Below are 24062 nucleotides of genomic sequence, written 5' to 3' on the forward strand. Positions count from 1 at the left end.
AAAGAGTGTAGAAAACTCGCCTTGCAATGGTGGAAATAAATAAACTGGCATACCCTATAAGTTGGAAAGAAAGGGGAATGGCGGGTAAGGACTGGCTACGTGGCTTTAAAAAAAAGGCACCCTGATTTATTTATTAAAGAAGCTGAAGCGTATTGCACCAGCCACATCATTCAATCCAACGAATGTCAAATCATTTTTTGACAATCTTCAAGAAGTTTAAGGAAGATATCCTCAATTTGGTGACGGCACGAGGGTTTATAATCTTTATGAAACATCAACCAAAACAGTACAACAGCCTGGAAAAGTGTTAGCCCAAAAAGGTAGAAATGTCGCACAAGTGGTGAACGTGGGATTTTAGTAACTATGTGTTTCATCGTTAATGCAACAGGACAATCGCTATCATCAGTCATGATTTTCTCTCGCAAGAAATACGTAGCCCTTATGATTAGGGGTGCACCTACTGGAACGTTAAGATTGAACATTTGATTTCTAAGAAACTTAAAGTTGATTGTATAAATGTTAACGATTTTTTCGGTAACTCTTTTAGAAAAAAAGCTATTTGATTGTTACTACAAATAAATAGGTACTTTAAATAATTATGAGAGTTTTATTTAACAATTTTTTTTTTATAATCCTATCATTATAATGCTTTAATTATTCACATGGTTCATTGTTTGCACACACGGTCCACTGTGTACCAACCCCCGGTTCATTGAGTACCATTGAGTGTACACAGTGAATCATTTCTCAAAAAAAAAAAAAAAAAACATTAGTGGCTATTGTACTGTAACAAAAATAAAGTACTACATAATGTAACCAGATATATTATCTACAAATATAACTAAAAAGTATGTAGTTAGGGCCTCGAGGAGTACATTTATAGCTCTTGAAAATTTAGGTGGTTCATTGTCGACCATCTTACCCTACCAATAAGTATTTCAGTGAAATAATGTTAAATTGCTTCAATACTTTCTTTGGGAGCTTACGAAGCGAAAAATACCGTTATTAAAAAATGCATACTTATATAACGATTAATTGCACTATATTCTTTAATAGATAAGATAGGTTAAACGCAGTTTACAGCGTGTAATAATAATTAATAATAGATTCCGTGTAAAAAAATGTAGATTCGAATATACGACCCGCGGCTTTGTTGTGCATGAGGCACGCGACACAAGCTAATAATTTACTTTCATTAATGCTCGTGATCCAGTGCTAGATATGATTTATAAGATATGTTTTAAAGTTTAAAATTACTTAATTTGTTTATTGTTCTTTACAAACTCATAATTTAAACAAATTACTTGTAATTACAATATTAATATGACGAAGAAATTGAAGTAATTTAAAATGAAAGTGAAAATATATTTTCTACAATATATCAGTACTATTTTTGACAAATTGGTGAATAAAGTTCAAATTTATATTCTAATAAGTTCAACTTGAAAAATAACATTTTTGCATAGCATTTTTGTGAAAAAAATATTAATATTATTATTTTCTGAATTGATGCAGAATTGAATACTAGGTAGTTATTATACGCTTATTGGCACAGTGGCAGACTTCTGTGGTCAGACTAAAGTCGTTTTTTGAAAAAATGTCGGAAATTTTATATCAATTTCAGCAAGGTGTCATTAAGGTTGCGTGCATCAGAAAAATAAAACGGTTAAACTGGACATTATCTATATTTTGGTTGTTTGGCGGTTACAATAATATAATTAAAAAATTATGTAAATAAAGTGTCTTTAATGTGTCTTTCTTCGTTTCGCTAGTATTAACAATTATATTTCCTTGATATAAAACAAACTGTAATTCTTATGGGACTTTAAATTTTGACAACACTTCTCAGAAACACTAAGAACAAACTTTCTTCAAGCAAAACTTTTTACAACTTAATAACAATATTGAAGCGCAAGATATTCATAATAATAAAGTATTCTTCTATGAATAAATAAGCAAACAGATACCTAGTTACGCATCCACCCCAACCCTCTGTGTTAGGTTGAGCAATAGCCTTCCGCTGGCCTCAGCAAGACCACCGGAGAGTTCTTGCAATTTAACATAAGCATTCCACATAATGGAAAACATTTGTTTCGCAATATTGTATCGATGGTACCATGTATGTAATTCTGATCATTAACATTTGTGACTCCAAATCGTCCACTTGTTATAGTTAAATAATTAAATAAGTTTAATTTTAATTTTATTTTATTTTTTTTTAAAAAAGTCAAATCGCTCCCGCAAAGTTTAACTGGCGCAGCCGGTAGGATAGCCACATAAGGTCTGCATGTCTAGAGGTCTTCAAAATTAGCCCTAGAACATTGCTATAAAGGACCGTGCTATCCTAAAAGAACCGAAATATAAATTTGTTAAACGACCACGACGAGGACATATTGGGATCGACGATCGGTTGGTGAGTAAAACTTTTTGCCATCCTTTCTCATATATTCCCATATCCTTTTTACGAGAGTGTAATTTTGACTTTTTATTATTTTTTAACTGTTATTTTGGGATTGAACGTCTCTCATTATAACGGATCTGGTTTTAATATGAAATTCTATTAAATCAGTAATTAGTTAGAACTTATACAATATAAGAAATATCGTATTTAATTCTAAGAATTGTCTTGCATAAAACTCTGCACAGACTAATTAGTTATAGAGTGTAACTTAAATAAAAGTTTTACATAAGAAAAGTAAATGAATTTTTGCATAAAGAAATATTAATATTAATTGATTTAAATGATCTCAAAATTGATCGTAATTCAATTAATAAATTTTATATTTTATATGTGATTCACTTTACTTCAAGTTTTAATTCTATTAGTAATTGATAACATATAATTTTTTTTATTCTGCTATATTTTAATAATTTTTATTATATTGTGTTTTAAATTGATTTCTGTGTGTGTGATTTTTATAATTCGAAATTATTGTAATTGGTTTAATACTTCAGAACTTTAATTACTCTGTACTTATTTAACATGGAAAGCGTAAACGTAATAACAATTCCGAGTGATATGTTAAAGCTTATTCCTCTTTTTGGTGGAGACAAAAGAATTTTGAATTTATTCTTTCGAAAATGTGAATATATAATTAATAAATTTAGAGGGCATGAAGAACAGAATATTTACGTTTTACATGCCATAACTAGTAGATTAATAGGCGATGCCGCCGCGTTATTATCGGAGCGCGAAGACATTAATACTTGGCCCGCTTTAAAGGAATTACTAGAACAGCATTTTGGTGATCCGCGTAGTGAGGATTGCATAAAAATCTCTCTCGAGTCCTGTAAAATTAAATCCGGCGAAAGTTACCTTGAATTTTGTAATAGGATACAGAATATTCGATCATTATTAATATCGAAGGTAAATTTATCGGTAGATATGGAAATTAAACGCGCGAAAATTGCGATTTATAATCATACAGCCCTGAACGTTTTCTTATATAATTTGCCCGAAAGCATGGTGCGTATTGTAAGACTGAAATCACCTAGTACATTAGAACAGGCTTTAGAAATCGTTTTAGAAGAAGTTAATTTTCACGAGCAATACCAATCTCGCAATCGTATCCATAGTAATACAACGGTGCCGAAACAAACGCCTAACGTTACGGTGCCCCAATTTTTACAAAATAATCCTCAACAAAGATTTAATTTTGGGATACCAAATGTACATCAAAATGCACAGCAGGCAAAAATTGGTTTTAAATTTACACCTCAACAACCATTTAATAATAACCCACAGTTCGGGTATAGGCCTTCATTCAATCAAAATCCACAATTTGGTTATAGGCCTCCTCAAACTTTTGGTATAACGCCACAGAATTTTGGTCAAAGACCTCCTCAAAATAACCACTTTGAGACTACTGACGTTTCCATGAGGACGGCACCCCCTCGACCACAAAATATAACTCAGCCAGGTTTTAGAGTAAACGAAACCGACTTACTGTATAATGACAATTATTACTATAACTACAATCCTTACAACTATACGAATTACTATAGCTATAATCCTTACGACTATACGAATTACTATGGATGTAATCCTTACGATACGAATTACGAATACGATGAGAATGAGATTTATACACCCACTGACGATACCCAAGACATTAATGTGCATCCGTCTGATGAAGAAAATTTTCGAACGAAAGCCTCTACAAAGAAAAAATCATAGAGTTAAATTGCGATCCAAGTCTGAAATTGCCACACATTTATATTCCTGAAATTAATTCCAAATTTATGATTGATACTGGGAGCACGCGATCATTTATCAGCCCCCGAATTGCCTACCAATATTTTCCGAATTTTATAAAATATGAACCCTTTAAAGTTATAAGCACCCATGCATCCAGTCAACATGACGAAGTTATAGAAATTCCGCTTTTTCCAACGTTAAATACCCCTGACGACCACAAATTTCATTTGTATGACGTAGATGAACGCTATGACGGACTTATAGGTAATGACCTACTAAAAAAAATAGACGCAATAATTGACCTGAAACATTTGCTACTGAGAACCAAGAACACAGACATCCCCATCATTTATAATAACTTAGATTATATTATCCACTTGCCACCCCGATGTGAACAAAAGGTAAGAATTCCTACCGACCTTCACTCAGGTGTTGCAGTAATTGACTTTAAAGAATTTAAACCCGGAGTAAGAATGCCCTCAGCACTAGTTAACTGTATTAATGGCTATGCAACAACAATAATCCAGAATAGCGTAGAATCACCCATGACCCTGAAAATTAACGAACCTCTTGAAACATCAGACCTTTCTGATTGTAACTTTGTGCATGACGACAAACACAACGACAACGAAAACGACGAATTACTCAAGACTAATTTATCAAAGCTGAGACTTGACCACACTAGCGAAATAGAGCGTAATAAGATATTCGCACTATGTCACGAATATAGGGACATATTTTATTGCGAACAAATCCCATTAAGTTTTACAAACGAAGTTAAACATAAAATTAATACCAAAAACGAAGACCCGATTTTTGTTAGACCGTATAGACAGGCTCCTGCGCAAGCAGATGAAATTAATAGACAAGTCGAAAAATTACTTCAAGACAATGTAATACGAGAATCACATTCCCCGTGGAATGCTCCAGTTCATTTAGTTCCGAAGAAGCGCGATGCTTCCGGATTAGTAAAATGGCGTATGGTAGTTGATTATCGAAGACTTAATGATGTGACTGTTGACGATCGTTATCCACTTCCTAATATTACTGACTTACTGGACAAACTTGGTAAGAGCCTCTACTTCACTACACTTGATTTAGCAAGCGGTTATCATCAAATTGAGGTAGACGAGCGAGACATTAAGAAAACAGCCTTCAGCACTCAGTACGGACACTATGAATTCCTTAGAATGCCATTTGGGCTAAAAACAGCTCCAGCTACATTCCAGAGAGCAATGGACAATATATTAAGAGGGCTACAGGGAATACATTGCATGGTCTACTTGGATGACGTAATTGTATTCTCCACTAGCTTGGATGAACACATATTAAAATTGAGAACCATTTTTGACCGACTCAGACAGACAAACTTAAAGGTACAACTAGACAAATCTGAATTTTTACGAAAAGAAGTAATTTACCTCGGACATACTATTACTAAAGATGGACTGAAACCTAATGACGATAAAATTACTGCAGTACTTAATTACCCGATACCCAAAACAACTACTGAGATCAAATCTTTTCTTGGTCTTATCGGATACTATAGACGGTTTATTAAAGATTTTGCACATGTAACGAAACCCTTAACATCTTGCTTGAAAAAACGAAATAAAATCATTTTAGATAAAAATTACATAGACGCATTCAATAGATGTAAGGAACTCCTAACGAATGCACCACTTTTGCAATACCCAGACTTTGAAAAACCTTTTATCTTAACGACTGATGCGTCTAATGTTGCGTTGGGCGCAGTATTATCACAGGGCCCCATTGGAAGCGACAAACCCGTTGCATATGCAAGTCGCACCTTAAGTGACACCGAATCACGCTATAGCACCATAGAACGCGAGTGTCTAGCCATTGTTTGGGCTATTAAACATTTTAGGCCTTATCTTTATGGTAAGAAATTTATGATATATACAGATCACAAACCTTTATCATGGCTTAACTCTCAAAAGGATACAAGTAGTAAATTGACTCGTTGGCGACTTCGACTCCAAGACTATGACTATGAAATAGTTTATAAGAAAGGAAAGCAAAATTTAAACGCAGATGCTTTGTCTAGAATTAGGGTTAACGCTACGCATTCCGATAACGAAAACGAATCTATGGTTATTAATATAGGCGATAGAGACAATAGTACAATTTCTATATCAGAACGCGATTCTAGTGAGACGATATCTATTCCCGATCCTGAAACTCTATCGGCGCTGAGTTCTCCTAGAAGGTCACAATTTGTAACGTCGAAATCGGATACAGTTCATTCAGCTAATATTGTAGAATCGTCCGGTATACCTATACTCCATAAAACCAAGTTTATAGGACAAGGTTCAAGGAACGTTATACCGATAGAGATTGGTAAAAGGAAGACTAAGGTTCCTATTAAAAAATAAAAATAAATTTAGACTATAGTGACGCAACGAGATACGAAAAACTTACAGCTAAACTTGAAAACGATCAAACTATCATTAGAAATAAAATTACTTTAATATCTAAAATGCCCGATAGTTTTATCAATTCTACTGAAGTCTTAAATCAAAATTCTAATAGATAAGCGTTTAAAAATTGTAGAATCTATGATTAAGGAATTAGCATCTAAGGATAATCATTGGGTTTATACTACTTATGTTGTAAGCCTTTTAAATTTATTTGTAAGTAATTTTCGTACTATTTTTATAAAATTAGGAGAAATAGAGACTGCTCTAGCATTTAGTAAAGTATCCATACTACATCAAAGTATTATTAATTCTACTGAGTTGTTGTAACATTTAATTCTTATATCTCAAACTGAAAATTTAGTGTTTAAAGCGAGTGAGGCAAATTTAGTAAGACTAGAAGAAACTATTAATGTTAAATCGTATATTAAACAAAACCAGATTACGTTCATAATGGAGGTTCCAATTACGGATAATTATACTTATAACTATTACAAATTATACTCTTTACCTATATACCATGCATCCGATAGTAAAACCGTTTCCATTTTTCCTAAATATCCTTACCTGTTGGCAAAGGGGATGAAATACTTACCGATCGTAAAACCGTGCCGATCGCTCGCTGCTGGAGAACAATTTCTATGCAATGAACAAAATCAAACGCCTTATCCTGAAACTACTTGCATAGAACAACTGCTTAAATTTGAAGGAAACCCAATGCACTGCGAACAACAGCTAATCAATATAGAGAATGTGAGAATTCAAAGAATCACATCTATAAGTTGGATACTTTTCTCAAAATACAGAAATACTCTGACTCAAATTTGCAATGGTGATGTCAGCAAATATCCTGTCGTGGGCACATACATAATGACCATCGACGTACCATGTAGCATCGAGATCCAGAATATAACGATTCGCCCTCACCAAGAAATTACTGAGAATGATCCTGTAGAACCAACAAAAGTTATAGTTTTGCCGCAATTACCTGTGAATAGAACTCCAATATTATCCAGTACACATGTACTCAATATGCGAGGAATCAACTTGGACGAAGTTAAATATATGTCAACGATACTAAAGCAATCAGTGTTCAGTGATAGTGAAATGGTTAACAGTGAAAGAAATTTTAGATTCAGTGCTACTTTAGGCTATACGTCTCTATTTTTAATATTTGTACTTGTAATTCTATTTTTACTTAACTTACTTCGTTATAAGATATTAAATGTAACGTGTCTGCGAAATCATCGGATAGTTATTAAAAATGAACAAACCGATAATTTCGCACTTAAGGAGGGAGGAGTTACGCATCCACCCCAACCCTCTGTGTTAGGTTGAGCAATAGCCTTCCGCTGGCCTCAGCAAGACCACCGGAGAGTTCTTGCAATTTAACATAAGCATTCCACATAATGGAAAACATTTGTTTCGCAATATTGTATCGATGGTACCATGTATGTAATTCTGATCATTAACATTTGTGACTCCAAATCGTCCACTTGTTATAGTTAAATAATTAAATAAGTTTAATTTTAATTTTATTTTATTTTTTTTTAAAAAAGTCAAATCGCTCCCGCAAAGTTTAACTACCTACTGTAGTTGATAAACATTAGATTGCTTTGAGAGTATTTCCCTAGTGAGTCAGCCAATTTATAGCAGTATGTTTCAATTACAGTCGATATCAATTAAAATTTAAAATGTAATGGTTTTAATACCCATTAATTACAAACACATACACATTAATTACAAACATGCATGCATTGTTTATGATCTTTTAATGTTCGGTAGAGTACAAATACAAACTGAACATAAATTATAATACATGATATTGTAGGTAATATGTACTCGCATGAATTAAACAATTATTTTGCTTAATAAAGATATATTCTCTTATTATATTAATTGTATTTAGTAAATAAACAATGCTTACTGCGATAGTCAAAGTAATCCGGTAGATAATATTTCAAGCAACGTAACACTATTCTACAGGGAATTAATAAAAATAATACACACAATACACATGCAACTGTCAAAATGACATTTCACGCACGGTCGGCCATCTTGTTCTCGTAGGAGTTACCATTCTATCATGTAGACTTTAGATGAATAAAAAAACGGTATGGAGTTAAAAATGTGATCAGGGGGCGATGTTAAGAGAACTTAATAACTGAGTAATTTCGTAAAGTTAACTATTTAGCCAAAGCTATATAAATAAAACATGTTTATTAATTAATCAACCGCTTACAAAATATTAACGATAGCCGCTCTAATTAGAAATTTTGCACCTAAACCTAACTTCGCTCGTTAGAGAATAATAGCGTATTGTTGTTTTACCCTTCAAATCGCTAAAATTCCGCAACTTCATAAATTATTGAGCGAAGTTTGATGACTTGCGTATCAAAGGATAATCGCTATTTAGTTTGGAGTTTGGACAGACTCGTTATTATATTGCCGGCCATTTATTGTATTCAACCAATTTTAATATACTATACTAGCTGTGCTCCGTGGTTTCACCCACATTACTCCGCTCCTGTTGATCTTAGCGTGATGATAATATATAGCCTTCCTCGATAAATCGGCTATCTAACACCGAAAGAATTTTTCAAATCGGACCAGTTAGTTGTTCCTGAGATTAGCGCGTTCAAACAAACAAACTCTTCAGCTTTATAATATTAGTATACGAGTAGATTGAAGTCGCCTAGCCAATCGCGGAATGTAAGATGTTATTATGCTAAATACATCAACTTTGTTAGAGAACAACCTTGTTAACCCTAGATAGCTAACGTTCGTCAAAATGACGAATACTGAATGAATATATCGCCATCTCTTTTTAACCGTTTCGGTTGTGTGCATGCGGTGTGAAACCAACTCAGTGCGAGACAAGCTGCGTCGAACTGCGGTCGCGATTTAGCGGTAAGTTGCATAGTTTTTGAGATACCTACTACTCACTCGTCATTTTGACGAATGGTTAGCTTACGTGTAACTTTTTATAAATATTATTAGTGTTGATTTTTACTTGTTTTGTTTTAGTTATTCCGTTCAAAGTACAGAATGTCAGGGATATCGAATATCACAGATGAGGCGATTGCTCGGGCGTTGGATGATGACGATTATTTCCCTTCAACGGAAGAATCTAACAGCGAGAGTGAAGACGAGTTGTTGATGGATGATGTGGAAAGTGATTTACAGGACGAGGTCTCGGACACTGATGAACCAATACTTACTGAAGAACATGATCGCACCTTCGCCTAATCAATCTGATGAGTCACAAGAAGAGTCTTTATTAGCTTCCGATTCGATTATCCACTTGTCTCAGGCCAATATAAGACAAAACAACCTTACAAGTTAACTTTAGTTGGAACTTTGGGGGCAAATAAAAGAGAAATTCCAGAAGGAATGCGAAACAACCGAACTAGACCAGTTGGAACATCCATGTTCTGCTATGATAGGCCACTTACTCTGTCATATAAACCAAAGTCGAGCAAGATGGTTTACTTGCTTTCGTTGTGTGACGATAACGGAACCATAAACCAATAATCAAAGAAACCTAACATCCATCATGGTTCAGACTCTCAATCAGACTTCGAAAATGTACCTACAAGTAAAAGAAAGATTTGTGGCTTGTGTTCAAAACAGACGTATGACAAGAAACGTTTGCAACTGTTGCAAAGTGGCCATTTGCGGCGAGCTTTTAGTTGGATTTTGTCCTAATTGTGCCAATAAAATATAACTTTTTAATATAATAATACAAACATACATATTTTTACTTATATACAAAATAAAAATAATATAAGAAAAAAATGTAAAAGTTTCTGTTTTAGTTGATTCAAGATTTATCTCATTTTTTGAGCTCTTGTAACCATGTGCCAATAAAATTTGTTATTTTGTACTTAAAACTCTAAAAAATATTATATTTTGCTAAAAATATCTTTAATTTATATCCTGTAGTTTCTAATATAAAAATAATCTCGGATATAATTACATTAAATTTCATTAAAAACATATTTTAAATTTGTTCGTCAAAAAGTCGAATGGTTAGCATCTCATGGTATTCTAGTAACGTTAGCTATCTAGGGTTAAAATAACAATATAAGAACAATTATATTTCGTTTCTAATTTTTCATAATATGGAATAGTAGTGTCGCTAGTAATCTTAATCATGATCATAATTTGAAAAAGCAACCATACTTGTGGCACAGCCAGTTGGGAAAGAGAGTTATCCCCTAATAAACTAGAATCAGTAAAAATAAACACGCAGTTAAAAGACGTCCTGGCTTCTGGCGCAACAGATAAAAATATATTTATCACACAGATAACCAAAACTAAAGAATTCCAATCCAAGTGAACACTAAAGTTACATAAATAATATACTAGCTACTCTTGATATATACCGCCGACCTAACCTAAAAATATTTGACCGAGAACGCGACCGTGGCAATGAATGTCGTGTTACATAAGCTAAATCTCAACCATTCTGGTAATTGTGTAATATAATTAACCGACTGTGTGGATTATGTTTTTGCATGTATGAATATTAATTAGAAAGTACGTAAAACGAAGGATATGATATAGCAATTTGTAAGTGACATTAGGTGTACCAACATAATAAAATGATGTCTTCAAAAGTTTTATCTAAGATCCCTGGGTTTGGGTTACGGTTTTCTTTCCAATAGTAATTTGTTTTTGAGCTGTAGTACTGAATAACAGTGGTACATCTAGTCGAGTTCGGTTTCTGTTAAATTTTCTTTTCAATAGTAATTTGTTTTTGCGTAGTAGGTACCTTCGTACAACGATAATCATCTACTTGAGTTCGTATTTTGAGAAGTACAAGATATAGACTTTATTCTTGGAATAATTAATTAAGTTTTTAGCTATTGCATAGCTTCTATCGCGGGCCTTGAGCGCGGGGACCGAATCGAGAAATTCCGTAACGAAAAAACCTCACGCTCCCCACTCCGACGGGCGGAGGTGTGGCTTGAAGGCATAGCGGGCAATAGCTTTACCGCGGCAGTCCCCGAGTGCCACACGTCGTTTTTTTATACAAGCTTTTCGATGCGTTTCGCTCACGTTACACTAACTAATCTATACATATAATAAAATCGTAGGAAAGTCAAAACTGTACATTGAATATTTTTTTAAAAGAATACCTGGGCCGTGATCTATAATCGATATAGAAGCCAAAAACATAGTTTTTAGAATTTTTGTCTGTTTGTCTGTTTGTCTGTTTGTCTGTTTGTCTGTTTGTCTGTATGTTTGTCCGAGCTAATCTCGAAAAGTACTGCATAGATTGACTTCAAATTTTGCATGAATATTACTAACAGGTCGGGTGAGGCTATAGGCTACATATTATCAAGCTATCATCTACGGGGGAGGAGCTGTGAACCTTTATTTTTCTTACGTATTCCGTGTATTACGACAGCGTACAATCTAAAGACTCATGTTTAAATGTTGGTTTCGAGTAAGCCATGCTATTATCTAGCTTTACAAAATAAAAACTATGTCATTTACGTAATTTGGGCAGAGAAACAGTTTAATGAATTTAGTAGTATAAAGACAAATTAGAAACAGCGCCATCTATTAAATGTTATAAAAATCAAATCAATTTACACGTTAACTATTGGAAATTAATAATCAAATGACGCATATATAAATGTTGTTTGACAATATCTAGATTGACACTATAAAAATTATGCCATTTAAGTAACTTGGGAAGAGAAACATAGCTTAAAGAATGTAAGTTGTATAATGTTAATTTTGTAACAGCGCCATCTATGAGATTTCGTAAAAATCAAATCAATTTACATGTTAACACTACTGAACACAATGTTAAAAATTAATAATTTAAATATAATTATGTTATTTATTTATTTAACTCTTTAACCCATATCTTCCGTTCCCTATAAGATATATTTCGTGTAAATAATAAACTACATTTTTTTTTAAAGTGAGGGTACTTAGATGTTTATTATTTTAAGTAAAAATAGACACCATTATCTACAGTTAATCTAATGATTGTGTTCCAAAGAGTATAATAATATATTGTTGTGTTCATTAGTTACAATTTTTAAAATCTTCGTGTTTTATAAATTTACTAGCTTACCGCCCGCGGCTTCGTCCGCTTTGTCTAAAACCTAATAAATTATGTACTAAAACCTTCCTCTTGAATCAGTCTACCTATCTATTAAAAAAACCGCATCAAAATCTGTTGCGAAGTTTTAAAGATTTAAGCATACAAAGGGACATAGGGACATAGGGACACAGAAAGCGACTTTTTTATACTATGTAGTGATATTTATAAAGCAATTGAATGCCATAAAACCAAAAATATCAAATGCAATCTTCGTGTTTTGTGAATTTTCACCATCATGCGTTCCCACAAAAGGTAAGTTGTTACTTACAGGTATTTATTGAAATGAAATGAAATGAATGATTCTTTTATTATTTTGAGGTGCATTGGGAACAGAAGTTTTTGATAAAATTTTATTTGTAAGTACTTAGCTTTTTTTATAGATTTACAGTTAACTTTTGATTTTTTTATTCAATGCTAATAAAATTATATCGCCTTTGGAAGACGATTTCTGCTGATATTTTTACTACACCACTTGAAAATTGATGATTTGATGATAAAGACAGTAGCAGCGAGGATTAAGTGGAAATTAGTAATCATCCGCTTCGTCAATTTTTGACTGAAGTTAATGTCCAACGTCCAATGGTTCAATCATTGGAAGTATCTCGGGAAATTTTGGAGGATATTTTTCAGGAAGGAGAGGAGGGGCAGCCAACCACATATCAAACTACTACGTTTTAGTACCGAAAAAAATGTTATTGCCAAATGAAACGTAAATTTTGCACTCACAACTTTACAAGTAATGTTTTTATTTTGACTTTGCGGTTATCTGATTATAATATTAATCGTTATGGCTATCGACGTACCGACCGTACTGGGATCAGAGTAGGTACATGATATACAGTTCATCATCCAGGATTGCTTAGAGCATTTTCACACTGAAAAAGATGTTTTCTTCGAATCGTAGTTGCTTCATTTATTTATTTTTAATCATTTTAAATAATATGTTTTATATTTTATAAATATATCATTTTCATTATTTAAGTAGATAAAATAAATTATGTTACGGTTTTATAAGAAAACACATTATATTTGTTAGGCGACGGTGATTTCTTCCAGGCAAAAGAAATCATCTTCAGGATGGAATCATCCTGGATCATCTTCAGAATCATCTTCAGAATCATCTTCTGAATCATCTTCAGAATCATCTTCAGAATCATCTTCTGAATCATCTTCAGGATGGAATCATCATCATGGATCCAGATGGGGGTCAAGTGACGCGGGCCACGTACCACAAACATTCTTAGTTTGTGGTATCGAGCGCGAAAGATAGTCATCGTGTTTTTAGTAAAGTTACTATGTAAACTAACGTAATTTAATACTTAGGTACATATTCTATAACGGTGTGCTCAAACTGTTAATCTACATTTAATTTAGATTATTATTTGATACTAAGTAATGTAGAATTTAAACCACATTCATGTTTTCTTCAGATTTTAAGATTTTCTTATCAGAGTGTTCAATTTTAATGTAGTTAAATTTTATAAGAGACAATAATTAAGAAAATTTTAAAATAAAGTGTCACGTATTTTTTTTAAACAACGAATGACGAAAAACGACCTAATCGCGGACGAAGTCGCGGGCAACAGCTAGTAAGTAATAACTAGCTTCCTTTCTCTCGTCATTGTTTCACAGAGTATATAAAATGACAGTGATATGTCAGTGACAATGAGAAAGCATGACAAAATTACCGTGTAGTGTATATGGATAATATATTTATTATTTTCACATTATAGTCGACTAAGATAGGACTAGCTGTACGTCCCGACTCCGACTGACTGGATACAAAAATAAACAGACTATAATATCATTCGGAAATAAATCACTCTTCCTATTTGACTTTAAAAGCTACAACTTAAGATAAGCATTTTTGTAGCTTCTTTGATACAAACAAACAAATATTTTTCTTTGTAAGAGCGGTATAGATTTATTGACGCCCCCGACTTAACCATACATAGAAAAAATGTTTTGTGACCTCATTCTCCTTAAATTCGCTAATTATCACATCTCAGAGGACACACAGCAACTAATTATTAGGTACAACTTACCTACCTAGTAATTACTCACAAACACATGTTACCCTATTTCTTAGTATTCCGTAAAAATACTCTACAATGTAACGTAATTAAGGCCTCTGGGATCCTTCTAATTTACGCAATAATTGTGTTACAAAGAGAACTTATTTACTTCATTAGTATTAACGAATAGAGCGGGAATCAAGTTAGGGTACCATCTGCTAATGTCTGAGGTAAATGTGGAACGAACTACATGTAATACGAATTTTAGTAAGAACTAGCTGCGCCGCGTGGTTTCACACGCATTGCTCCGCTCTTGGTCTTAGGGTGATGATAAAATATAGCCTATAACCTTCCTCGATACATGGGCTATCTAACACAGAGAGAAAATAAAAACATACAAGTGAATAACAGTGTGTCAAACAAATTATGTTTTATAAGAAAATAATACATAAAGGTAATATAAATAAGTCTTTAGTCTATAAATAGAAACGTATAAAGGACAGTTGCGGTCAACACGGAAGCTTGCGACACTGTGCCACATCTATACATATAATAAATCTGTAGAAGGGTCAATTCTGTACATTGAAAATATTGAAAAAATAACTAGCAGGGGGTGTTACTGGATCGATACCAAACCCAAATATGTGATTAAAAAAATTTTTGTCTGTCTGTCTGTCTGTCTGTCTGTCTGTCTGTCTGTCTGTATGTGAAGACATCACGTGAAAACTACCGGTTCGATTTCGATGAAACTTGGTATAATTATACCTTATTATCCTGGGCGTAAAATAGGATACTTTTTATCCTGGAAAAATACTTAGAAAAAAAATTAATCTCAATTTTTCAGTTATCCATAGACGTTGTTCTGTAGTAGGTACCGCGAACACACGTTGCGTATTATTATAGACATAGCCGTATTTGGGTCCAATAGATATTTATAAGATGTCATTGTCCGAGTTACTCAAAATGGAGAAATAAACCATCCACGCAAAGACCGAAATCCGCGCGGACGGAGTCGCGGGCGGAAGCTAGTATATACTAATTTGCAACCCGACTGCGTTGGCGGTGAAGGGAAAAGTAAAGACATCTCATATTGCATTTATATTGTAAACACGGAATTGCATATATTGGTTTGATTTTGTGCAAGCTACTGGTTTTTAACACGGTTATTTTAGCTTAATCTGTATGTTTGTATTACAGACTACTTAAACTCGATTTTGACCCACTTTAAACGGGCAGATTGAATCATGCGTTTATTTTAATAAAACCTTTTTAGTTAACTACATTATTTGGTAAAAGTAATTAGTCATTTTATGCATGAAAAAGCATTTAAAAGTTAGGTACTGTTATCAAATTCGCAGTAGTGTTTTGTCCATGCCAAAGGGTTATACCAATTATTTATTCTCGTTGTATGTCTTGTGTACTAAAACTCATCTGAATCAGTCCGACATTTAGAATAGATAGATACTGTTACGTTTCTCCTATTAAAAAAACTTCATCGACAGCATCATCAGCCCATATATTGTGTTCCCACTGCTGGGACACGGGCTATATGAGGGTGCAGGCCATAATCCACCACGCTGGCTAAGTGCGGGTTGGCGGATGACGTATGTCGTCGAACTTTTGATTCTTCGACATGTCGGTTTCCTCATGTTTTCCTTCACCGTTTGAGCAGTGGTGACTGGTGATGTTACAACATGCGCAGATAAATTGAAAAATCTATTTATTTCCTGCGTGCTCGCCTGGTCTCGAACCCCGGACTTATTTCAATTCGAAGTCCGAGGTCTCACCACTGCTCCAAAAAAAAACTTATTTTGCTCTATATTTGTAGATCATCAGATTTCATTACAGTCTACGGACGCGCTAATGCTAACACAGATTTAAATAGTATATAATATGTGATAGTTTTTTTACTAAATGGACTAAAACTGTCAATCTCGATTCTCGATATAACTGAGTATACATTACATAGGTACCTACCTATCATATAACAGGCGTGTAAACACAAACAATCCCTTTAATGTCATTTGCATATTCCAATAGGTTGGAAGGTTATAAAGTCAATATATAGGTATATATCCTATCCCACTAATATTATAAATGCAAAAGTTTGTGAGGATGTGTGTGTGTTTGTTACTTTTTCACGCAAATACTACTGAACCGATTACAATGAAATTTAGCACACATATAGAGGGTAACTTGGATTAACACATAGGATAGTTTTTATCCCGGAAATCCCACGGGAACGGGAACTATGCGGGTTTTTCTTTGAAAACGCGGGCGAAGCCGCGGGCGGAAAGCTAGTAGGCTATAAATATACATATATAATACTTTATAGATTCAAGTTTCACTTCACGATAAAATAAGTTTCTGTCGCTACTAACTTACAGTACGAAACAATACTTGAAACCTTAAAAGCACTATAGGAATAAATTTTACATCTGAGTAGTTTGCATAAAACGAAGAAATTGTTTTTAATGTGTAAAATTTTCTAGCACTATAAAAAGCATAGAAAATAGTAAAAAGCATCTTTTATGGGAATTAGTAGCGTAGCATGGCTTTGAATTAATTTACGATTTGAAGGAAAACTTAAGAAATTACACAATTTAATAACCACATTGTCTATTAATGTAAACCACATGAAAATACGTTGAGCAATTTTCGAGTTAATTGCAAATAGAGGGAAGGTCGCGGTGTGGGGTTTTTCATAACATATAAAATGTATGTAATGATGATGATGATGATTTACAATCTTCATCATAATATTCAGTTCTTGAATATTTCTAATTTAAAAAATTACTTCTCAAACAATTAATATTGCTCCCGGCCCTGGAAGCAAAAAAAAAAAATCGGCTGTGACAGACGGACAGACGGACAGACGGACAGACGGACATGACGAAACTATAAGGGTTCCGTTTTTGCCATTTTGGCTACGGAACCCTAAAAATGACTTCGAGCCTCACAGAAAAGATACGCTATAAAATATAAATTTAAAATGGAAAAAGTAGGTTCAAGCTAGTCAAATAATATTTTATAAAGAAAATTAACAAAGCGAATAAGCCTCTGCAAAGAGGAGCTTTTATAAAAATAATTTCACCTCAGTCGTGGAAACAATTTATCAGAAGTTTTTATCCTTTGCAATGCTTTAAAGGGCTTTAAATTTTATGAAATGGGATGTTTTGTTCAGGGACTGTACTGTTTCTGTACTGTTGTGTATTATACTGTAATGTACTGTACTTTACAGTACTGCACTTCACATACTATTGAAAGAATAATGAGTTTATGATTTTAAGAACCTATTAGACACAGAATGAAGTAAATCCACTTACTAACTAGTCGATTTATGAAGTTTGTTAGAGAGGTTTCATCGTTATAACAGATTAGATACTAGCCCTGACGACGCAGTAAAACTGCTAAAACTTTTAACAGATTTAAATCGGTTCGAATCGCGGGCGTGGTAAACGAAATGTCGTTTAGCTTTGAATGCAGTCTTCATATTTTTCTAAAATAATGGAATGTTTCTTATTTAGAAATTAAAGACTTTTTTACGGATTTTAAACGCGATTTATTCATTACATTATTTACCCGACGTTTCGAACACTTTACAGCGAGCGTGGCCACGGGGAGACTTTAATACATACTAATATTATAAAAGCGAAAGTAACTCTGTCTGTCTGTTACTCAATCATACTGAACCAATTTGCATAAAAATTTGTATAGAGATATTTTGATACCCGAGAAAGGACATAGGCTACTTTTTACCCCGGGACATATGATAGGTTTTATCCCGGAAATCCCACGGAAACGCGAATTATGCGGGTTTTTCTTTGACTGCGCGGGCGAAGCCGCGGGCGGATGAATGATTTTTATCGGTGAAGGGTGAATTAAATACTTTCAGTTATTGTTATCAAAAGCAACAGATAATCCGAAGGGATTCGTCAAAGTGGCGGACATAATTTGATCACAGGTGACCCATGTCACTCATATGTTAATGATGATAAATTATCGGATGTGTTGAATTATTTATTATTCTTTGAAAGATTAATTATAATCATCAGGGACAGTAATTAACAGATATTTAGCATACCCGTTTTAAAATATATAATATATATATATAAAAAAGTTTTGTCTTCTTCTTCTCTTAATTAATGGCTCCTCACCACAGAACTATAGTTCTGTGCTCCTCACAATAGGAAGCGATTACGCCAATGTCCAGTATATATGGGAGAGACAGGACTCAAATTTCAGTCAGACTTGTTCGGTTGTGACAAATACATTTGGAACTGAATGGGAAAATGCGGAAATTTTGATCAACTTGGAGTAGCTAGAACAAACACATAAGACAATACAGGTTATATGTTACAGACTACAGGATACACTAATATGATTTATAAATAATGTTTTGTCTTTATTGAAGAGAAACTTCTTTATCGGGGTTGGAAAAAAATTTAGTGTAACATTTTTTTCGTTACGCGTGACATTTTTCCGTACTTTAACTATGTACTGAATCAATATTCTAAAACCCGTATGAAAGTCTTTAATTTTCCTAGTAACATTTGTAATAATAGATACACGTGTAAAATAAACACGAGAAATAGGTATCTTCTGTTTCTTCGTTGTTTAAAAGACAATTGTTTCATTGTTCTACTTTACCCTAAGCTCGTTAAGATTTAATTAAAATACAGTAAGTTATATTATTATTGAATTTATGAGATATTTACGATATTATTCCTGGTTAAACTGAATTGATTTTGTTAATTTGTTTAATTATGGAGTTAATAATTTTAGTTTGGCACATTAGTTTACACGTTTTAATACAATCATTGTTCATACTGTCTATGCAATGTCTTTTTCCTTATATACAGTAGCCTGGAAGAGATCGCGCCACAAAGCTTGTTTTACATATAAAATTAAGTTTATGTTTTTTCGTTTTTTGGCATTTAGACCAAAGTTTTTCACTTTATGAACCATGTAAAATATCATCTCCAAAACAATATTAACCACGTTATTTAATTACGAGCGTAGTTTTAGCATAGTAAGGCGTATAGTAAATGCATTTACCAGTTTACCTTAAGGTGAATATTACGAAAGTTTATCGCGAAGCAAAATTTATTACTAACTGCAGTGCGGTTGACTTTCCAACTAAGTTAAAACTGTGCCCTACCTTCGGTGTGCAAACGCACACGCCAAACTGTGTTAAGTTAAACTAGGTTCTGCCCACGACTGATAGGGAGACGTCACGTGGTAGGGAAACGTCCTATTTCGCTAAAAAAACGAAATTAGGTCGTTATTACCTGAATTGGACTAAAAACGTAAAAAGATCTGATTCAAATAATAAAAAGAAATCTTATATTGTATTTTTTTCGCTAATTATCGTGTAAGATCTATTAAAAATCCAGTAGGTATAGAGGGTGGCCTTATCTTTTAAACTCCATCTGTGTAGTGTACATAAGAAATTTAATTTGAGTTACAATTTTGATACTTTACCTCCCAAGAATAGTTTTCTTTGAGACCTCACCTATTGTACTCTATTGTGTATATTAGGTAAGCGGGTTTCTTTACATATTTTAATTGTATACCATAAAATAGCAATGAGTGTAGTACGATGTACGATGTCGTCTCTCGCACCAATTGTCGAACAAATGAAGTTTAAATAGTCGTAAAGTTTTTTTTAATTTTTTGCGCATATTTCTCTTTCGTTTTATATCCATCTCCTGAAATAATATTATTAGCTGTGACTTGCGGTATCAACCGCGGTCGACCCCGTAAGATAAAGTACTTCTATAGCTTATGTGTTACTAGCGGTCCGCCCCGGCTTCGCCCGTGGTACATATTTCGTAATAAAAGGTAGCCTATGTTCTTTCTCAGGGTCTAAAGATTGTCTGTGCCAAACTTCATCAAAATCGGTTGAGAGGTTTAAGCGGGAAAGCGTAACAGACAGAGTTACTTTCGCATTTATAATATTAAGTGGGGATTTTGGCGTATAACCAATATTACTGTAAACTTTCATCCAAATCCAAATCCAGTTCTTATTGAGCAAACATAATATTATTACAAAATTAGATTTCCGCCCGCGGCTTCGCCCGCGTTTGCAAAGGAAAACCCGCATAGTTCCCGTTCCCGTGGGATTTCCGGGATAAAAACTATCCTATGTGTTAATCCAAGTTACCCTCTATATGTGTGCTAAATTTCATTGTAATCGGTTCAGTAGTTTTTACGTGAAAGAGTAACAAACATCCATACATCCATACAAACTTTCGCCTTTATAATTATTATTATATTATTATTACAAAACAAAATATACATATACTTACGGATTTCTTCTTATACTTTATAGAAGATAGAAGAAATCATTCTTCTTTGTAATGTTAGTATACAGTAGGATGAATTCCATTCGTTTAAGTAATTTTTATGACTCGACACAACCTCTGGAGTAATTGTTACTAGTAAAAATCCATAAATGGCTGACCAAAGATTTCTCCAAGAATTCGCAGTCTCAATAGATTAGCAACAGGGTGATCCATCACCGCACCTCTAATCTTAAAGGATTTTGATAAATGAGACACCCTGTATCTTTCGATTACAGGGATTGCGTTGAAAAGTTTTTGTGCGAAAAATAAGATCTTTGAATACGTTAAAATGGTGATTGTGTTCTATTATCACAAGATAATTGTAACAATTGTTTATTTTTCACCAAAGCTAGTAATAAGGATGAATGTATTAGTAAAAAATTACCAAACTTAAAAATAAGCTATAGAGGGGTGAAAAAATTAAAAGTGTAATTTTAATACATCTGTAAGGATATTTTGAATATAAATGCGAAATTATACATATTTACCTACTAACCTTTGTGTCTATATACAATAGGTCTATAAAATTATTACGCATGATGCAGGAGGGAAGTAGGGTAGAAATAGGGTTGTAAAGCCGTTCCTACAGCTAGAACACGCATTGACTATAAATAAATAAAATTTCATTGATAATTACAAAGCAACCAACTATAAAACAAATGTTTAAAATTATTATTTTTTGCCCGGTTCAGCTGAAGAAGCCTACTGCGGACTACACTATAAAAAATTGTAAATGTAAATGAGGTCTCCATGATTCTTCAGTCTCCCCGTGACCACGCTCGCTGTAAAGTGTTCGAAACGTCGGGAAAATAATATAATGAATAAATCGTATTTAAAATCAGTTAAAAAGTCTTTAATTTCTAAATGTATAATACCTACTCGTGTACAATGTAAATGATAATATAAATATGTATATTTTAGTTTATATTTTTCTTCATATTCATAATTTATCCATATAAAACGTAAACACCATCTGTCGACTGCCGTATAGGTTTTGTTTGAGAAGTGACAACGCAACAGTGCGACAAATCCCTCATGGCCTGTGTTTGTGTGCTAAGTATCTATAGTCTATACCTATAGTAGGTACCTAGAATATTAGGGTCAGTTTCATCACTTACTAACAGCTTATTTAATATTTTTGCTGAAAACAGCCCAGTAGGCTGTAGGACCAATGAGTAGGACTGAAAATAAAGAACGCGTAGTTACTTTGACTTGGTATCAGTTTAATTACTGTGAAAGAGATAGCAAAATATAATAGTTTTGATGCCGGGAAGTATAACTATTTCGTTATAATTACATATTATGATGGTTTATTTGTTTGGATATTATTTAGTCTTTGTGTAGATTTTCGCACTTTATCTATGAATCTAGGGAAGAATAATTTGGACTTGATTATTATATTAGCAGTACTTATCATTATCGTACCATTAGAAGCAGTTTTATTATGGAACAGCGTAGAACGTTGATCATCTAAATTCTAAACCACCCGTAAAAACGTCTGACAGTGTAACAGATGAGAAATACTGCTGCCTCATATTCCACAAAAACTAGACTTAATTTTTATTCTAAGTCCAAAAACAAAATTTTAAAATGCCTCAATTTATTTTGCAAAAGTTCTTGACGTATTAAAATTGCAATTCATGTAAAAATTTATATGTAAAGGTATTTAGTAGGTAACTAATAAAAAACTCACAAACCTTAGTCCCCTTAATCCGACTATCACAGAAAACGATCTCAAAAGTGTCCTTGAAGCTAACTGCCAACTCGGTCATAGATCAAGTAGTTTCCAGAATCTGTAATTGTCTTTTTGAGTCAGAAAGAAGATTTTATTTTTTCATTTTTGCATAATGCGTGTATGTTTTTATAGGCATAGCCTCGTAGGCTTTATGGATTTTATTCTCGCGCCTCTTTATATTCGTCTGTTCTTAAGTGTGAGATTGAAATTGGGTACATTTTTCGTTTTTACATAAATTAATACATCGAAGATTGTATCAAACGAAGAATAATTTAACTCGATTTAATTGATAACAACCAACTATAGTTTGAAGCTTAATGTTTACCAAGCTTGATTTACAATTAAGTATCCGTAACTAAAGTTCTTATGAAACACACACATTTATTACCTGCTTTCCGAATCGGTGGTAAATGTAAAAAAATATGTAATGACGATTCAAAAGTGCTTCTGGAAGAAGCCTAATTGAATAAATAAATGTTTGACTTTGAACTTAACTATAAGAACGAGAAAGACGATAAAGCTATACACACATACATCCACTGTTTGTAGAAGTGATAAGTCCGGGTATAGCTGTCCCGGGCTTTCTAAATCCCTGGTGAAGCGTGTGCCTAAGCTCGTATGTTATACCGGGATTATATAGTTTTTATACTATGCCTTATTTATTTAGTACTTTAACGTAATATGATTAAAGAAGATTGAACCTACTAATTATAAATGCGAATGTGTTTGTTTGTTTGTTATTTTTTCACATAGAAAATACAACACTGATTTGGATGAAATTTCTTTTGAAAATATTAATATTTATCTCTATCTCGTAATGATTCCTAAGGATTGATTTTGGTAAATGTTTTTGCAGATAAACCCGCGTAAAAATTAAAGTACCCATAGCATTTAAGTGGCTTTTCCTGTAATAGTGATATCTTCCAGACAACCTTATAATAGAACTGATTCTATTTGAAAGAAGATTTTCTGCTATTAGAGATTTTAACGAGTAACTTGAGAGGAAAATTGTTTTAAAGGTCACATAGTAGTTTCCTTTTTCAGCACTAACGATTGTAACCTATAACATTAAGGCATTTTAAAGAATTTCAGTCTTCCTAACTTGTTTTATTTAGACTATTCTCGTGTCACGTTGCCTGTAACCAAACTCCTCCGAAACTGCTTGAACAATTTGGATGATTTTCTTTGTTTTTCATATAGAA

General features: G+C 33.2%; 2 protein-coding genes across 2 annotated transcripts in view; both read left to right on the top strand.

The window, feature by feature from the left end:
- The window catches only part of LOC123705120, a 124925-nt gene that overhangs the window by 51054 nt on the left and 49809 nt on the right, over positions 1-24062 (top strand). The gene's annotated exons all lie outside the window — the stretch shown is intronic.
- LOC123698989 lies at positions 2930-4177 on the top strand. Its single transcript, XM_045645838.1, has one exon. It carries the CDS (start codon positions 2984-2986, stop codon positions 4175-4177), a length of 1194 nt encoding a protein of 397 aa, XP_045501794.1. The 5' UTR covers positions 2930-2983.

The sequence above is a fragment of the Colias croceus genome, chromosome 2 (assembly GCF_905220415.1).
Source record: "Colias croceus chromosome 2, ilColCroc2.1".
Lineage (NCBI taxonomy): Eukaryota > Metazoa > Arthropoda > Insecta > Lepidoptera > Pieridae > Colias > Colias croceus.

Excerpts from the sequence above, each read along its gene's own strand:
- LOC123698989 (XM_045645838.1), top strand. The coding sequence starts at position 2,984 with ATGGAAAGCGTAAACGTAATAACAATTCCGAGTGATATGTTAAAGCTT.